The sequence below is a fragment of the Thamnophis sirtalis genome, unplaced genomic scaffold (assembly GCF_051295495.1).
Source record: "Thamnophis sirtalis isolate CommonGarterSnake01/CBP01778 unplaced genomic scaffold, rThaSir2_p1.2 scaffold_4, whole genome shotgun sequence".
NCBI classification, from domain to species: domain Eukaryota; kingdom Metazoa; phylum Chordata; class Lepidosauria; order Squamata; family Natricidae; genus Thamnophis; species Thamnophis sirtalis.
Genome location: NW_028261384.1, coordinates 86,930,191 through 86,948,826, shown reverse-complemented (window position 1 = coordinate 86,948,826; position 18,636 = coordinate 86,930,191). Strand labels below are relative to the sequence as shown.

General features: G+C 38.5%; 1 protein-coding gene across 3 annotated transcripts in view; it reads left to right on the top strand.

Annotated features, from left to right (window-relative positions):
- The first annotated feature begins 877 nt into the window (after window positions 1-877).
- The window catches only part of MARCHF10 (membrane associated ring-CH-type finger 10), a 60,568-nt gene continuing 42,809 nt past the window's right edge, over window positions 878-18,636 (top strand). The window contains exons 1-5 of one of the 3 annotated variants that reach the window (XM_087713294.1): window positions 4,572-4,791; window positions 6,445-6,529; window positions 12,338-12,443; window positions 12,691-12,843; window positions 17,995-18,172. In XM_087713294.1, coding sequence (XP_087569420.1) covers window positions 12,357-12,443; window positions 12,691-12,843; window positions 17,995-18,172 — 418 coding nt within the window. In that variant the 5' untranslated portion in view covers window positions 4,572-4,791; window positions 6,445-6,529; window positions 12,338-12,356. Of the gene's footprint in view, window positions 1,812-4,571; window positions 4,792-6,444; window positions 6,530-12,337; window positions 12,444-12,690; window positions 12,844-17,994; window positions 18,173-18,636 lie in introns of those variants that run through there. The other 2 variants (XM_087713293.1, XM_087713295.1) reach the window with 2 other exon arrangements.

Below are 18,636 nucleotides of genomic sequence, written 5' to 3'. Positions count from 1 at the left end.
TTACACAGCATCTGCCAGGACTCCATATAAATGGAGCAGAGTATCCTTCCTTCAGTGTGACTGCAGGGTCCCACATTAAACTGTAGATCACATTGTAATTAACTGTAAACTGAGAGCATATACCAATCAAGAATCTATTTTTTTTAATATAAACAATACTGGGCTTCAATGGTTAGATGGCCTAGATATTTGAACATAGGTCTTTTTAACATTTATGTTTTATTGAATTCTACTATTCTAGTTGAAATGTTTATATTGCTAATCCATGTATATGGCATATACTAAATAAATAAATTCTCACTTGGAATAGATTAGATAATAGAATGAGGAATTGGAAAGATGCTTTGATTCTTATTTGCGTTGTGTTCATTAATATGTGTATGCATACAGTGGATAAATTTGGTATGAGAACTTGGCAGTTGGCAAGCAAGTTTATCATTGCAATATCAAAAATGTAGAAGGCACGAAATTCAAATTTTCACCATTTCAGGTCAGTTAATTTCTCCACCAAAGAAAATACTTTGGCCAGTTTTCTACCTTTGGTTCGTTCGTGAATGTCAGCTGACAGAGTAGACACTGATGTACATCATTGTATATCAATCAATCACCTGTACGGTATACCAAAGCAGCAAAATTACAAGGTATTTCTATAAGAGACCTCGGATTGTCTTTCGCCTCCGCACTATTAATTTTTTTTTAACTAAGGCATTTATGAGCTCCCGCACAAAGGCTGACCAATTTACGGCCCGACACCCACCCAAGGAATCGCCTCCGCTACCACCCACTCCGCCTGCGGCCAGGCGGGGGAAGGGGCTCTGTTTTGCGCATGATGACGAGACCAACCGATGACGAAGACAACAGCTGCTCTAGTATCAACGCGTGAACTGCGGACAGTTAAATAAGCCTCGGCGCCGCCCTCCTCCCTGCGAGGCGCGGGTCCTCAAGCGCCTCTTCCGAGCATCTTGGGCGCCCTCTCTTCGATTGGCGCATAATAACGCTTGTTGTTGACTCATACATTCAATACATGAGAGTCATGGACTCCTCCTTGGATACCGTAATAATAATCGAAGAAATCCATCCCTGCTGTCACAGCCGTCACAGCCGATCTCAATTACAGTAGGCGCGCACACAATCGCCTCTACGAAAAATAATGCAAACATCAAACTGCACTCCCTTATTTTATTTATTTATTTATTTGTTTATTTAGTTTGTCACTTATGTACAAGATAACAGGAATAAGAATAAACATGAATAAGAACACAGGAAATGGGTACAAATAAATGAGGAGAGTAGGACAGGGACGTTAGGCAAGCTGCTGCATCTATTACTGATAAGGTTGCTTAATGAAACGCCTACAACAAAACGAAGTTCAAAGAGCGCTAGGGACCCCTCTTGTCAACTCCGAGCTGCAAATATTCTCCTTTATTGATATGAATGTTTATTGGCTCATTTTAAACTTTTTTTTAAAAAAAAAAAAAACCCTAATTCACCAGAGTCAGTGAATTAAATTCCTCGCTGGAAATTTTCCTTCAAAAAAGTCGAAATATTTTGTCTGCGAGGCGAATTAAAGATGGCTTCTCTAAAGAAAAACTAGCGCGCTCTCTATTTTTTTAACTCGTTTAAGATTATCTATAATTTCCTATCTCTATGGTGCTTTACCATCACGGCATAGTGCGCACGCTCGCTCGCTCGTTCTCTATTCCCTAAACCGGAACTATGAGGTTGCTACGGAAACGGGTAGACGCTACCCGACGGCTTGGAGAGAAAGAAAGCGCAAAGGCGCCCGAGGCAGGCAGACCAAAAATAGGAAGGTGAGAGGTTTCTTGGCAAAAGATCGTTCTCAGCTCATAGTTGTTTAAATGCGAAATGGTTAAAATGTCCCTCCCTTTTTTGATTGCGAGATTAACTTTTACACGTTACAGTTTGCTTACTATTATGGGCGCAATTCCATTTCTGGCGATGGGCGCGGCGGTTTTTATATCCTTATGGCTCGCTTGTGAAGGACATCTCTTCCACATCACCACCTTACATTCTGTTCCCAGTATCATGGGGGTGTTATTTCAAAATAACAGACTTAATGACAGAGGCACACAGCTACATACATATATCCCTAGTTAAAATGTGACAATATTTAAATGTCTACTACACTTGTTGCGTTCTCTGTGATATGTGCATCTATATTAAGGGAACTGCAGCCACTGGAAACTATCACCTGATGATCCTTGGGGTAGGAAGGAGGAATTGCAGTCCATGAATAGACCTTTAACCTGTTTCATTTTGTGTTGTGTCTTCAGTCTGTTTTGACTTTGGGGGATCAGTTAGGTAAGTCCCTGTATTATTGGCATCATTTTCAAAAGTGCTTTGTCACTGCCTTCTTCCTAGGACTGCGAGTGGACTAGCCCAAAATCACCTAGTTGGTTTTGTGCCTAAAGCAAGACTAATGATCTTCCAGTTTCTAGCCTGATCCAGCCTTTAACAATTCCATCAAATTATATCTTTTTATTAGGACTATCCAAAATATAATAATAAAATTCAACCCAATATGACATTGGGCTAGATAATACTAAAGGCCATGAAAGATCTACATGATCTACATAGATTTAATCTAATAATACAGATTATGGTTATTCCATTTCATTGTTTTGTTTAGTAAAAGTACAAATTAATTTATCTATGGATTGTCGATCCATAGATAAAAATGGAAATCTATTTTCATTTAGCTTAAAATAATTCAGTTTTCACTTACAACTCACAACTTAAAAAACATTTAAGTTATTATTTTATCTTTTTCACAACACAGAGATATTCATCTTGCAATATAGACATAGGAAAAGATTTCCTCACTTATTTAGGACTCCCTCATAGAGCACAGAAGAGACTCTTTTTAGTCCTGGCAGTATATTATATATCACTGGCAGTTACTCCATCACTTTTTTCACCCAAAGTGACCAGGGATTTCACATCATGTTTCTATACAATATTTTGGAATGTTGTTATATGTCAGCTTTTAAACAAGCTGAAGTAGAGGATTTTGAGGAAAAGTGAGCCGACTTGGCATGCATTACTGAAATCTGAGTGAAAAAGGGGATTCCCCTCTCAGAGATACGTCCAGCTGGTTTTGGGTTTGGCACCAGCTGAGACCCTAGTGGAAGGGAAGTGGGGTGACAGTGGTTATTAAAGAGTCTCTTTTGGACTTCAGAGGCCTTTCTCTGCAAATTCCTGGTTGTGAAACCCTGTTTCTGAAGCTGAGCTCATGGGATCAGTTGGAATTGTTTCTAGTATACTAGCTTTCCTGCTGTGTGTCAACTTCCCTGCCTGAACTGCTGGAGGCTATCTCGGGGCTGGTGGAGGAGTTTCCCAGATTTATGGTTCTGGGAGACTTCAATCCTTGGGTTCAACTCTGGAAGCAGTCCAAGAATTCATGATCACTATGATGGCCATGGGCCTATCTCAGATCAGGATTGTGTTCATACACCAAATCTGATTTTATTGTTTGAGCAATGGTGAGGGATTTAAGATTATCTCCCTTATCATAGTCCGATCATGTCCTGGTATCCCTGAAATGCTCGTATGCCAGCTGATGGATCCTAATCTGTTCCAAAGCAATTGAGGGATATATTGGAGGTGTTGCTGCATGGTCCTGTCTAAATCTCTAGGTCCTTGAACAGGATCGTGGTTGTGTGGCCTCTCTTGACCCATTGTTCCCAACCCTCCCTGTGGTTCATGGAGATGTTACAGGTTTAAAAGGGTTAAGACAAGCCTAGAGCACCACTAGAGGAAGACAAAGAATGACTTGACTGGACATGCTTTAGAACTGTAAAAGGCCAACATCATGGCAGTAAGAGCAGCAAACAGTATTATTTCTCTGACCTTATTGTATCCTCAGAGTGTCATTTAGTGAGTCTGTTTCAGATCACCTGTTCTTTACTGGAACAGGGGATGGAGATGTTGGGTAATCATCTTCAGGGCCATGGAGAGAAATTTGTTCAACAACTCACAAGCAAACTCATTTGGATTCGTTCCGAGTTAGATCTCATGCATGAAGAAATTCCCTGTGAGATACCTATGACAAGGTCGTCCACAGTTATCTAGGAATGGTTTGACCCGTTGAACCTGAGGAAGTGGACAAGATCTTTAGTGCTGTCAGCGCACTACCTGTCAGTTAAATCCTTGTTCCTCCTGGATGGTGAAAGCCTCCAGGACAATGACTACCAGGTAGATTCAGGCAGTGATTAATACATCATTATAGGAGGGGACATTTTGAGGGCCGAGAGGCCCTGGTTTACCCTGTCATTAAAAAAACCATCACATGATCCCATCTGCTTGGACAATTTTCATCCTGTTTCCAATCTTCCCTTTTTAGGGAGGTAGTGGAAAAGATGGTTGCCTGGCAGAGTTTTACCTGGACCACTTTCAGTCAGAATTCAGGCCTAGTTACAGAACAGAAATGATATTGGTTGCACTTGTTGATCTCTGATAAGGGTGAGATGAAAGTAGTTCAACCATCTTTGCTCTTCTTGATCTCTCAGCACCCTTTGATTGACCATGGTATCCTTTTGAGCTGACTGCTGGGGCTGGGGCAGGGTGACACAGTTTTGCTTTGGTTCAGCTTCTTTCTCCAAGGCTAGCCCCAATCAGTATTAATAGCAGGGGTGGGCTGCTCCACAACCGCCCAGGTTCGGGCAATCTTCTAGCAAAGTTTCTGTGCGGTTTGGCGGATCTCCAAATTCCACTCCTGGCTGGCTCTGCCCACCTCGCCTCACCCCTCCCCAGAGTCTACATGGTTGCCAGGTAAGTGCAAAGCCTGCACGAAGGATTGGGGAGTGTGAAAAATGGGCCTCCCAGAGTCTCTGGAAGGCCATGGCCCAGGGGAAGCCGTTTTCACCCTCCCGGAGGGTTGAGGGAATCCTCTGGAGCCTGGGAATGGCAAAAAATGGGCCTTCTGGAAGTTCTGGAAAGCCGGAAATGTGAAAAATGGGCTGTTTTTTGCTTGTTCTGGGGGGGGGCACCCCAGGAGCATTCTGCAAGTTCCCCCAAAGCTATTCATGCCTTTTTTAAACAAAATCGGGCCCGTTTTCGCAAAAAACAGGCCATTTTTGGGAGGTTTACAGAGTGCAAAAAAAAAAAATTCCCCTCTTAGAAAGCTCTTTAGTTAAAGTGATTGATGAGAACTAGATTGATCAAGTGCTGTGCCAGCAGAAACAAAATCTTAGGTACTGCAGATTGTCAGTGATTTCTTTGTCCAGCACATGGATAAATACACCTGGAAACATCTACCTATCTACTTAACTACTCTCTCTCTCTCTCCCTACCTACCTACTGTATTTCTCTATCTATCTATCTATCTATCTATCTATCTATCTATCTATCTATCTATCTATCTATCTATCTATCTATCATCTATCTCCCCTCTATCTACCCTCTATCTATCTACGGTATTTGCAAATTGCCAGTAGATTATTTATTTAAAAAGCTCTATGCTCGATTCACACATTAACTACAGTACATATTAGATTTGTCTTAGCATGTTATGTGACCCCACTATTCTGATTTATAAATTACAGTTTATGAATTGTATAAATTAAACATGTTTGTATTCAATAAACCATTGTTAAAGAAGCCATGATTTCATAGATATGAACCCGATCATAATGTGTCTGGAAACACATATCTAATGAGCCAACATCAACATTTTTTTAATATTATTCATTGAAATGTTTTCAATGAAAGAGATTTAAGTTATCAGTATGAAAGCAAGCTGTAGGAATTTGCCCAGGCAGTCATCAGGAATCAAAACTGACTTAAAGCTCCTCTTACGCAAAAAACAATCCTCAATTCACTTATTTGACTTGTATATAAATTCAAAATTGTTTTTTACTGAGTTCAATATGCCTGAATAGAAGTATTTTTTATAAGGTGTAGTTAGTAAATCTAGTCTCCACATTTCCAGAATTCTACAAATTTATACAAGTAAAATTTATTGACAGAATGATTGGATTTCAAGATTATAATTTTTATTTTTAAGGTTTTTTTAATTATAGACCAAAATGTGAAGTTTCTCTATCAAGTTTTATTTTAAAAGTATTGCCCCTCATCCCACAATGAAAAAATAATAATTGGTTTTGCTGATTCAATGAGTCTCAAAGAAAAAACTATTTAGGAAAAAATATAGCCATGCCAGATTTAAAAAAAATAGTTACCCATCTCTGTGTTAGGGCAAATGGTCTCATCTATGACGTATCATAGTTCTCAGTATATTGTTAAGTCATTACATATGCCCAGGAAACAGAATGTTTGGATTTCAAAGAACCAAAGTATTTAGTTGCAACTCTGTTTCTCTCTTGCCTTGTCTATAATATAATCTTCCATTTTTCTCATGTCCTTTCCTCCCCTCTCTAATTACCTTTCCTTTTCCCCATTTGCCTTTCCTTCTACTTTACATAGAGTGACAAGCCTGCCTCTAGAGGATCAATTCTGCACAACAGAGCACAGCAATGAGAGGGAAACAAAACCTCCAATGATCCTGAATGTAAGAGCATTTAGAATTAATAGAACTACCAACACAGAAAAGCAAATGGAAATAATCAGTATCCTATCGGCAGAGAAAATGTTAAATAAACCTTAAATGACAGCAGTTATAACAGTTTGCATGCAGCATGGTATCCAAAATTTCAACACTAACCATTTGAATTCAAAATGAACTATGTTGAATCCCTTTAATTTTGATAAAAAATATGCAAGATGTTTGAGTTCACGTGCCATACATGCATGTGCCTAGCCACAAAAATGTCCCTAAATAGGATGACCTAGAACCGGGGCATGTGGGTAGGCCCATCCGCAATTTCCACTATTGGTTCAGGTGAACCGGTCCAAAACAGCTGAATACCACCTCTGTACATAACTAATATCAGATTGCCATTTACCTGAAGTAGAATGAATGATTAGATTTCTGTCTGCAAAGTACAGGTAGTCCTTGATGTACAATAGTTCATTTAGTGACTATTCAAAGTTACAACATCACTGAAAAAAGTTATGACCATTTTTCATACTTACAAGCATTGCAACATCCCCATGGTCACATGATCAAAATTCAGATGCTTGGCAACTGATTCACTGCAACAGTTGCAGTGTCCAGGGGTCATGTGTTCCCCCTTTGCAACCTTCTGAGAGGCAAAGTCAAGAGGGAAGACAGATTCACTTAACATCCAAGTTACAAGTTTACCAATTGCATTGATTCTCTTAACTGTGGCAAGAAGAGTTGTAAAATGGAGCAAAACTCATTTAACAAATATTTCACTTAGCAACAGAAATCTTGGGTTCAATTGTGGTCAGAAATCTACTATATTCTAGTCGACTAAACTCCACAGCAAATAGAAACACTGGTAGAAACACTGGCATTTTATACAATATGGAAATTTTTTCTAACTCTGGGGTCTGAGTCAGATTAAATGAACACTTTTGCAGATGGAATTGCATACAAAGCAATGGATTCAATCCTCAAATTGAATCAGACAATCCCGAATATCAGTATTCTTAGCTGATCCAGGTTCCCCTGCCCAGATAATAATTAAACTATTAATTAAAGAGCTGAGTGAATAAAGTTGTTCTGATTTTCTTATCATTGTTATCATTTTAGCATAGATTTAAATTTAAAATTCCCAAGAACTTTTCCGACAATGATTCATTGCCTTCAATCCTAGAGCATCCAGGAATGCAGTAAAATAGAACAGATTAATCAAGCAATCAAGATGCTTCAAACAATATCTTTTCAAACAAACTTTTCTCTGCATTGTTTATTGTTTTCTTAAATTTGATGATATTCCAGTAATATATCTTTCAATAAATGAAACACTGCTTCATACTTGCAATTACTGAATGTTGTTCCTTGTTACTTCTCGGCATTTGAAACTGTTAACTCCATCCCAGCACAATATTTTTGGTCTTCCCCTAATTCTTGACTCATGCACTGTTTTTTCATATATTTGTTTTGCAATTCAGTCTTCAGGCTGTCTAAATGATTAAAACTCTTCAGTGTATTTCTTCTGTATTGCTAATACATGTTTTGTAGCCACATTTGTTCAATATTCATCAATTACTGACCTTATATCTTACTGATTTACCATATTTACTCTTGGGTTTTTGATGTTCTCTGAGTTTGCTTCTCTTCACAGAGAAATTCATTATCAGGCTAGGTAGCATTTTAACTCCTTGTGGAAATGTGGTTTATATATAGTAGCTTGTGTTACTAGCCTCGGTTGAGGTATTGTTTGTTTGTTGCTTAATTGTTTCTTTGTTGTTTTTGTTTATCTGGTGCTAGTTCTTGTTTATCTGAGGTATTGGTTAATAAGTATGTAGTAAAGAACAACACGTTTAGTTCTGTTTTGATTTTTAGTTGTTTCTTTTTAAAAAAATAGTTTGTAAATGAGGTTTATCTCAGTATTTCTGTTAATGGCTTATTTATCAGTACCATGATGCTAAGAATTCTCTTGCTTTTTTATCTTGCTTAGTATAAAACATTTACTTTCTTTGCTGAAACTGATTAAATTAAAGTCTAGGGAGATTTCATAGTATCTTCTTTTTGCCAATGGTGTTCATAGTTCTGTTCTATCAATCTGGTTACGTGTGGGTCTTGGGATGTTGTTCAGAGTACTGATGGTAACCTATGCAGCCCTCCGTGACACAGAATGTAGATATTTGTGAGACCATATATTTACAATTAATTAGTTAGGATATTAATTAATTAATTAGGAGACCATTGGAATACTCCAGGTTCTATTTATTAAACAATGTCATTTTATGGATCCAGGAGACATGCCTTCTCTGTCACTGTGCCTACCCTGTACTACTATATCTGAGTTGTAGTTCCCTACGACTGTGTTTGGGTTTAAATTATATACAGTATATTATTTTCAGTCCTCCTTGTAGCTTAGTGAGTAAGCTGCCAGATTGATTAAACAATTTATTTATTGATTTAATTGATTGATTGATTGATTGATTGATATAATTGGTCTGTCACCAACTTCCCCTGCTCTGGCATCTTGGCTGGTTCCAAACTCTAAACCTGGCTAAGCACAGCTCCAAGAGGGGAATCCCACCTCCTTCCAGAATCAATCAGTAACACATGACAAGTCAACTTGTTCCTCCTCAATAAGGTTTTGGCTAAAGGGCACCTTATTATTGACCAACCTGGCATTTACCAGGGAATCCAAGGCCTTCAAGTGTATGCTGCCCATGGTCTGGGAGTGACCTCAGGAATTGGAAGATGCAACCAGTACTACACATAAGAGGCATCTTCACCTGTGATAACTTGCCCTCTGAGTGCCATAGCAGCCCACACCCATATCCACTTTAATTCATTAATCCCTTTAAATGGTGTCCTGGAATTTGATTTGTTTTCATGTTGTTTTTTATCAGAAGCTCCTTCAAACCTTTAAAATGTCTTTTTTGTAAACTCAAAATTAGAAAATTATCCAAGTCACTCTTCTGATTTTTTTTATTTGTGTATACTTTTAATTATTATGACACCAGCTGGTTTTATTTGTAAATCCAGTATAACAACTTTTTTCCATATCATTCTTTTTTAGAACATAGAATAACAGAGTTGGAAGCCATATAGTCCAATTCCTTGTTTGAGCACAAGAGTCTATATCATTTCAGATAAATGGCTCTCTGGTCTCTTCTTGAAAGCCTCCAGTGATGGAGCACCCATAACTTTCACTGGTTGATTGTAACCTTTCATTTTTAAATCTACACTTAGCCCCCTTCTCAATCTTGTCCAGTGAGGCCTGTTCCTCTTCTGAAACACATTTTAAATCCATTTTATGATAGTGAGCAATCTTAAAAATAATTTCTGAGTGCATTCTGCTCCGATATCCTTGTATCCATCCAAGTTAAGAGTGTTTTGCTCCATTTCTTTTCTTCTTTAATTATAATCTTTAGTTATTTCTACTCCTTCTAGTTTCCTATCTTCAAAGTCTCATCATTTTTTATAAACAGGGTTTAGATTAATCTGTGGTGTCAATGAATTTATTCAGAAGTTTGTATGCTCTCAACCATGAAATAGTCCTGATCTATCCAGTCCGATATTTCCAAGAATTTTGTCTTATAATTTAATAACATTTATAACTAGCCAGATCAGATTTATCACTCGTTTTCAACATTGTGACTTATAGAGCAAAATCAGTTTGGGGAGATCAATATGAAAGAAAGAAAAAGAAAGAAAGAAAAAAAAAGGCCAGGTTGGAAGGTCACCTCCATTCATTTTTATTTATTATGTAAGTTCAGATCACCTTCAGCTACTATTCTGGTTTTCTAAGTGGGCTATAAATTTGAAGTTTTTAACAGCTGAAAGTTCTGGCTACCATGGAATTTATAGATACTGGGGACAATGCTCATATACTACTAAAATGTTCAACCAATTAAGCAGACATAATTGGTAAATAGTAGAGTATTGGTTAATAGTTGAGTAATTACTAACCCACCACCCATAAAGCCTATGATTTTTTTTCTGTTTGCCTGTACCAATTTTCCTCAGTTTTTTAATTTGTAATTATTTGTTGACTTTTAAAAATGCTTAATTTTTTATTTGCAAAACATGTGAAAAAATGATCAATAATGGCTGTTTATAAATCTATAAAGTACAACTATAAAGTACCAAGTAAGCTTCTAGCATTCTCTATCAAACCAAGGCTTAAGGAATTTCAACTCAGATATATAAGAAGTTGTATTCTTAAGAATTCTTGAATAGAAATTATAAATTGCTGGTATGTATTTAACAATTTCATTTAGATTCTACATTATATAAATATTGTTTAAACTGAGAAGCAGTGAAAGATCAAAATATTGGGAAACAGCCTTATCTAATTCTTTTGACTATTTTATTCAGGAACTACCAATTGTACCCATGTCATCCTACATAAGAACAGTTTGCCCACCATTTCATTTTAAATAGATTGTAGGAAATCATCTACAGACAGTTTTTCCTGTACATCTTACTGAAGTCCAGAACTCAGAAAAGGTGAAAGAGTATTGAAAGAGGTAGCCTCTTATATGCCAGTCCTGCATATAAAGACTAAACAACTTCAGAAGATAAAGCAAAAGAACCTAGAGCAGCAATGGCAAAAAATATAAAGACATAAAATAACTTTGTCCAAACACAGAGACATGATCATGTTTGGGCTGTGGAGAGAACTATCAAGCAGTCCCACTTTTTGCTCTTATTTCATCCATAGAATTTAATCCAAAGCTGTTGTTCAAGGTTACACAATTCATTGGGCAAGCACAGGGTCAATAATTTCTTTGTGGCCTCAGTAATATATTTACTATTAATTTGTGGATAATATCTCTCACATTTGCTCCATTTGCCAATTGTAAATTCCTTAAGATAAGGGAGGGCACGACATCCTGTATTTCTCCGATTATTTTAAGCCAAGCCAAAAGCCAACTTATCTATGGAGCATAGCTGAGCCGTTTCTCGAATTCTGCACAATTAGAACTTCTACAATTCATTTTTTAAAGAACAATCCTTCCAGCCCCTATAATATTTTTAATATCCCTCTCTAAGTAGAGATAGGGTTTATGGAAGACTAGAGTGTGGGTGATCATATTCGACTTTTGGCTATAGATTGTATTTTTTTAATCTCTTGGTATTTCCCCGTTAATTATGAGTGATAATTTTCAATTCATATGAAAACCAGAAATGGTAACTAAAAACTCATTTTTGTGCTTCTCTCCTAATCTTCTATGGGATATTATCAGCCCAAAGCATTTATTAAACTTTTGTGTAGCAAACACAAAGTAAGGATCTATCCAAGACCCAAACTTTATTGCCAGTGAATCCAACATGTATTCTATCTCCCTATGGCATACTTACTTAATTAAACTAAAAATACCTAAAAAATAGAAGGGCCTTTACTCTGGAACACTGTTATTGTCATGAACATTGTCATACGCACGCACGGATGCAAACATACATACATACATACATACACACACACACACACACACATATATATACATATACAGTATATAACCATACACATACATGCATATACACGCAGCTACTTCATCATTAAAGCGCTTGTAACTTAATACAATCTTGATACAATCTTTTAGGCCCCCCTGTACCCTCCATTGCTGTTTTCCCTTCTTTTGGATTCTCCTTTTTTAAAATATGCTTAGTTTTAATTCTGATATCTTTTATATCTTCTAGTTCTTTATAATTTTTCTTATTTTATATTTTTGATATATTCATTTTCCTTTTTAAATGAATGTATCCTACCTTTCTTATGCTGGTTTGTGTCTGCAATAAAGATGTAATTTGAATATATTTTTATAGGTTTTCCTGAAGTATTGCCATGTATGAAGCAAAGGAAAGACAGAAGTTTATCAGTGATGCTCAGTACCTAAGAGAGATGCAGCACAAGATGGATTCAGAATATCAGGTTATAAATTATATTTCAATATCTTGCTTTTCTTACAAAGAACATGAACCAGAAGTAGTCCTCCCCAAATTAAACACTGTTGTCTGGGGATACTGGGGATATATTCTTCGAGAAATCTGGAGAGCTTCTGATTGGGAAAAATTGGCAGAGGGTGCTATGGATGTGTGGCCAGATCCAATTAGCTATTGTTTGAATGTAAGCCTCCACATATAACTCATTTAAAATAGATATATGGTTTATGTATTAGGCTTGCCTGAGAAAACAAGACTACATTAAAGACCAGTCTGATAAAAAAAGAGAACAAAGCAGACAAGAACTGAGACAGAGAAGTGTATCATCTATCTCTCCAGTACGCAGATATGAAAGGCCATGGATTTCAAGACTTCCTGTTAATAGACAGGCAAGTATTTGACAATATCTTTTTGGAAATTTTCTTTGTGAAATTTGCTAAAGTATAGACCATTCCATTTTCTAAGAGTATTGTTAGAGGGGCTTTCTTCTGTGTTCTGAAAAGAAGATTACTTGTTTAATAGAGAATTAAGTAAAGAAAACATAATAATATATCTCTCATATGTTGAACCTTTCATATAAGGAACAAATATTAAACACACATATTAATCTGTTGCCTTTCATAGTAAACAAAGTTAGGCAAGTTATAGAAAAGAAGTAAGAAATAATAAGGCAAAGAAATTATAGGATAAGGAAAGAAAAGGACAACCATTTGTCAGAAATAGTACAGGTCTCCTGCATGAATATGAGGATTGGACTAGATGACCTCCAAAGTCCCTTCCAATTCTATTACTGTTATTGTTATTGCAAAAGAAAATACAGTTAAATCCACAATTCACTATACCTCTCCATAATATTGCTTTCATCACATTTGTAAACTGCTTCATGCATAGCCTTTAACTCTTCAGTCATTTCCCCGAAATTCTTCATTATAAAGTGGCTAAAAGCAAACTTTTGTAAAAAGGTATATTTTGTTTTTTTCAACAAAAATTGATTCTTTATAACAGATGGCACACTATTTCCTACCTTTCTATCAGTATTTGTACGTAAATTTTTGTTGTGACTCAGCAGAAGTTTGCTGTGAGTTGAGTTGGGATGCAGGAATAACAATGCAGCTGGGGCTCGTTAGTGTCATCTTCTGGAGATAAAAGGACTGATGGTGCCACGCCCTGGTTGCAGAAGTCAACGTTCATTCATTTGTTCGTGGTTCGTTGTTCGTTTATGGAGAATTCAGTTCCGTTCCTGTTTGAGTTTGTGAGACACTTGGATAAGTGATTTTGCTTCCTGAAAACGTGCTGTAAGAGTTTTGTTTCTGCATTCTGCTGCGTAACCCTCGTTGCCAGAGACTTTATCTATGTTTATTTTGGGCTCGCAGCCAGTATGAGCCAGGACTGATAAAGTTATTTCCTTTTAAGTCTGTCTGACTGTCGTCTGTGAACGTGCGAAGAAGGGGGCTCAGAACAGATTGACTTCTGCCAAACAAGCCTCCATTTGATGAATTATGGAGCAATTAATTGCCAAAAATAGGCAAATGGCCCAACAGATAGCGGTATTGGCGGACCAAATTGCTCAGCTGCAGAGAGCTGCAACCCACCCACCCCAGCCAAGGAGGAAGTGCCCAGTAGCCATGCCAGATAAATATGATGGGAGTCAGGCCTTGTTTGCCATGTTTCTGGGACAATGCCAGCTGTTCCTGAGTTTGAGAGCGGAGGACTTTCCCACTGACCGGACGAAGGTGGGATTTATTATCAGTTTGCTCTCAGGCACAGCTGCCCGTTGGGCTACCCCCTTGTTAACTCAGCCGAGCCCTTTGTTGGATGACTTCCAGGGTTTTTGTCAGTACTTTAAACGGATGTTTGAAGATCCTATCAAGGTGGAAACATCAGCTAGAAGTCTGAAGTCACTGCAGCAGGGGAGTGGTTCATTGCAAGACTATGTTAGTGAATTCAGGCTGCGTAGCCAGGGTTCCACGTGGAATGAACCAGCTCTAATGGACACGTTCCAGGATGGATTGTCAGAGGCCTTGCACGATGAACTGGCGAGGGTGGACAAGCCACCGACGTTTGATGCGTTGGTCCACTTGTGCCTCCGGATAGACGCCTGGCTGCAGAGGCAAAGGCCTTGCCATGCATTCCAGGAGATCACCAGCATGCCAGTTCAGCAAGAGACTGCAGTGGACTGGGAGGAGTCCATGGAGTTGGGTGCTGTCAGACCTCGAGTGTCACGTACAGAGATGGACAGACGAGGTGCTGAGGGATTGTGCTTCTACTGTGGGGATCTTGGACACCTGGCAGGGAGTTGCCCCAAGAAGAACAGAAGGGTTGCTCGGACTGCAGCCGTCCCTCAGCAACACACTATCATCTCGGAGAACCCGCACGTTTGTGCGGCCGTGATACCCCGTTCACACAAGGTAGTGTGCATTCAGGGTGTGTGGAATCCCAGGGCGGATGCCCTGCCTAGTAAAGTGGAGAACTCTGACCCTGCGAACTCACTTCCACCTCGGACTGTTCTACCCGTTGCATCCTGCGCTGCCGTTTGTCATCCTGTGAGCATACAGTCTCTGATACGGGATGCGCAGCGGGGTGACGACTGGGTGGAGCAACGAAAGGCGAAAGTAGGGCCGGCGTCCCCATGGACTTTGGAAGGGGATCTTTTGAAGTATCGGGGCCGGCTCTATGTTGCCACATGGCACATCCGTAGATGGGTGCTCTCGCAGGTTCGTGGCGCTTCTGCATCGAGACATTGGTTTTTTTTTCGGACATTGCGCTTGACCTCCCGTCAATTTTGGTGGCCCCATCTGAGAAATGACGTGCGGAGGTGCGTGGAGTCATGTGCCCAGTGCCAATGGGCCAGGTCTGCAAGGAGGGCTTCGCCAAGATTCCAGCTTTTGTCAACCCCTGTCCCCGCAGCACTGGACTTTGTTTCTAGGTTCCCAGTGGGGTACCAGTGTCTTGGACTGTGTTCTGTGGAGGCCGTCACCAACCCTTCTGGGCCGCACCCCGATCGTCGGAACTGGAGGAAGGGCCCTGCGGAAGGGGAGTGTGTGGTGGCTCAGCAGGAGTCTGCCACCAGACTCCGACAGCGAGGGGTTAATTGAGTTGGCCTTGGAGGAGGTGGAGGACCCTGGACAGGGTGTTAAGGCTGGGCCGGAACTATTAGAGCCGTCGCCAGTACGGGGGCTAGTGGGTCGGTCTTGGAGAGGATGGAGGACCCTGGATGGGGTGTCGAAGCCGTGAAGGGCGGGAGGAGACGTGGTGGCCACCAGATACCTGGAGAGCATTGGAGCAAGGGGAAGGTTCCTGCAGGTATTTGGGAATCACGAAAGAGGCACCACAGGAAATGAGTGCGGGCCATATTATAGACAACCCATTCTGACTGCACCCAGACCGTCGGACCCGGGGAAAGGGCCCTGCGGTGGGGGATAGTATTGTGACTCAGCAGAAGTTTGCTGTGAGTTGAGTCGAGATGCAGGAATAACAATGCAGCTGGGGCTCGTTAGTGTCGTCTTCTGGAAATAAAAGGACTGATGGTGCCATGCCCTGGTTGCAGAAGTCAAATGTTCATTCATTTGTTCGTGGTTCGTTGTTCTTTTATGGAGAATTCAGTTCCGTTCCTGTCTGAGTTTGTGAGACACTTGGATAAGTGATTTTGCTTCCTGAAAACCTTGTGCTGTAAGAGTTTTGTTTCTGCATTCTGCTGCGTAACTCTTGTTGCCAGAGACTTTATCTATGTTTATTTTGGGCTCTCAGCCAGCGTGAGCCGAGACTGATAAAGACTTTCTTTTGGCCAGCTTTGTGTGACTTTAGTTTTGGAATAGGCTAAGTGGGGGCCAGAACACATTTTTATCTCCATTTCCTCATGTTATACAAGTTCATTTATTTGGTCTAATTTTTCATCATATGTATAACTTGCAATTATATATTCAATTTTCCAATGAAAAACAACTGCCTCATAGATTAAACTTCTTATTGTATCATGCATTCTTTGTCTTGTATGTTTTAATTTTCAAATTTCTAGTTAACTCAGAGTCTGACATACGCTCCATATCAGAATACTGAATCTTCTGCTTACAGCAATACACAAGCATTCACATTCCCAGGAAACGTATCTTTAACTTAATCACCACAAGCATTCATATACATTTATCTATAAATATATTTAACACTCCCTGCTTGGCATTGTGAACCATTTGTTAAGCATTTCACTTATTTTCATGCATAGTTTACTTTCATCTTTTTTATCATATTCAGCCATCAACTTCAATTTCATATTTGCACAATACTGAAAAGTTGCATCTCCTGACTTCAGCTCTGTTCACTTCTTACAAGAAGAGAAATAAGAGCAATTTCTTTCTAGATGAGAGTTTAGACCAAGTTTATTTATTTTGATTTTTTTAAAATTTGAATTTGTTAGCCACCCAGATCCAATGGATCTAGGAGATATGAAAGGTTTTTATTAGTTTCTTTCATTCTAGTATACTATGGTAGGAGAACTTGTTTTGCTCATTCTGATCCTTACTGTCTTGTTCTGATGGGAAGATTAAATAATATGGAAGTGCATATGTCTTCCAAGCTACTTCCAAGTGGCCCTGTTTGAGAGAGTAGGAATTGAAGGATATGAGCACCAAGGCAGGTTCAGGACAGTCTTATGGAATAAATTTCCTAGAACAGGGAATTTGAATAGTAATATTTATAAAAGTATTTTTTTTTAAAAAAACTGTAGTTTTTGTTGCAACATACTTGGATATCTTTTGAATTTGAGTAGAGGCTTCCCACCTTTTCAAACTTATTTAAAATTTTGAATGTATGTATGTATGTATGTATGTATGTATGTATGTATAATATATCACAAACATTCTTACAATGTTGCTAGAATGGAAGATATGGTTAGTTATAATACTTAATAGAAGACAAATATTACTAGACTGCTCAACATCTTAAAAGCATCTGTCTATCATTTTAGCATACCTTTATTTTTGGACATGTGGACACACTTCTAAATAAATACTGGTAATAGGTTGCAGCTACCACTTTATTTATTTTCTAAGAATCCTTTTGATATCTACATGGGTTCTAAATGGAAATTAAATTAATGCTGTATCATTGTAACATGCTACATTCCAATTTAATATTTTTGCTTCAGAGAGTCTTTTAAAAAATAGTAGGATTTAATCTCATGAATCTTAGTGGTAATATTAGTAGATGGTGTACGTGGATGCCACATTGGAGACAGAGGCGCTTGTGCTGCAGCAGATGTACCAACTTACAGTAGTTTCATAAACAAAGGTGAAAAATAATTTTGAGCCAAACTATTTCTAATGCTATTAATATTTGTTACAGAGGCAGAGGCAGGAAATTTCTTCATTTGAGGAAAAGGAGTTTAATTTTTCCAGCCATAATTGAAAGACTTACATTTGCCTCAATAAAAATTAAACAGAAAAAGAAATTCCTCTAAAGAGAAAGTAATTCTCCTAATACTGGTATATGGGCTGTTAAAATTAATTTTATTGTTAATAGTTAAGAATTTCTTTTCAAATTACCAGACCCCGTCTGCTGAAATTTCTGGAAGTGATCCAAAATCCAATGTAAAATCTCATGGGAATAAATCAGAAGCTAAATTTCCTGCCATTGGCAAAACATCTGTTAAACAGAAGCAAAAATCAAGCTTAAACATGAAAAAAAATGAAAGAAGTGGGTCTGGCCCCAAAAAAGATTTGCAAGGTATGTATGGAAAAAATATTCTGGAAAATAAATTGTAATGCACATGATTGGAACTAAAGAGATTTTAAAATTAAGGAATTGTGGAAAAGATTGTTTGCAAAGAATACAATAGTTTTAATAGACTATTGGCAATAAGATAATAAGCAATAAGTATAAAAACAAGCAAAACAGGAAATTATAATAAGGAGTTATATAAGTGCATAAAAGAGTCTTCTGATAAAAAGCAATCATATAGTCTATTAGCCTGGAGAAAACAGTCATGTATAAAATCCATTAAAACAGTAGCCTTCAACCTTTTAGGCATCAGGGACTGGTTCCATGAAGAGAGTTTTTTCCGTGGACCGGCAGGGACATGGTATTGTGTGCTGCCTAAATCCCACAGATGGGGCTTTGCTTGTTTGCACAGTCAGTGCTGATCCACAGACTGGGGGTTGGGCACCCCTGCCTTAAAAAAGTCTTGTTGA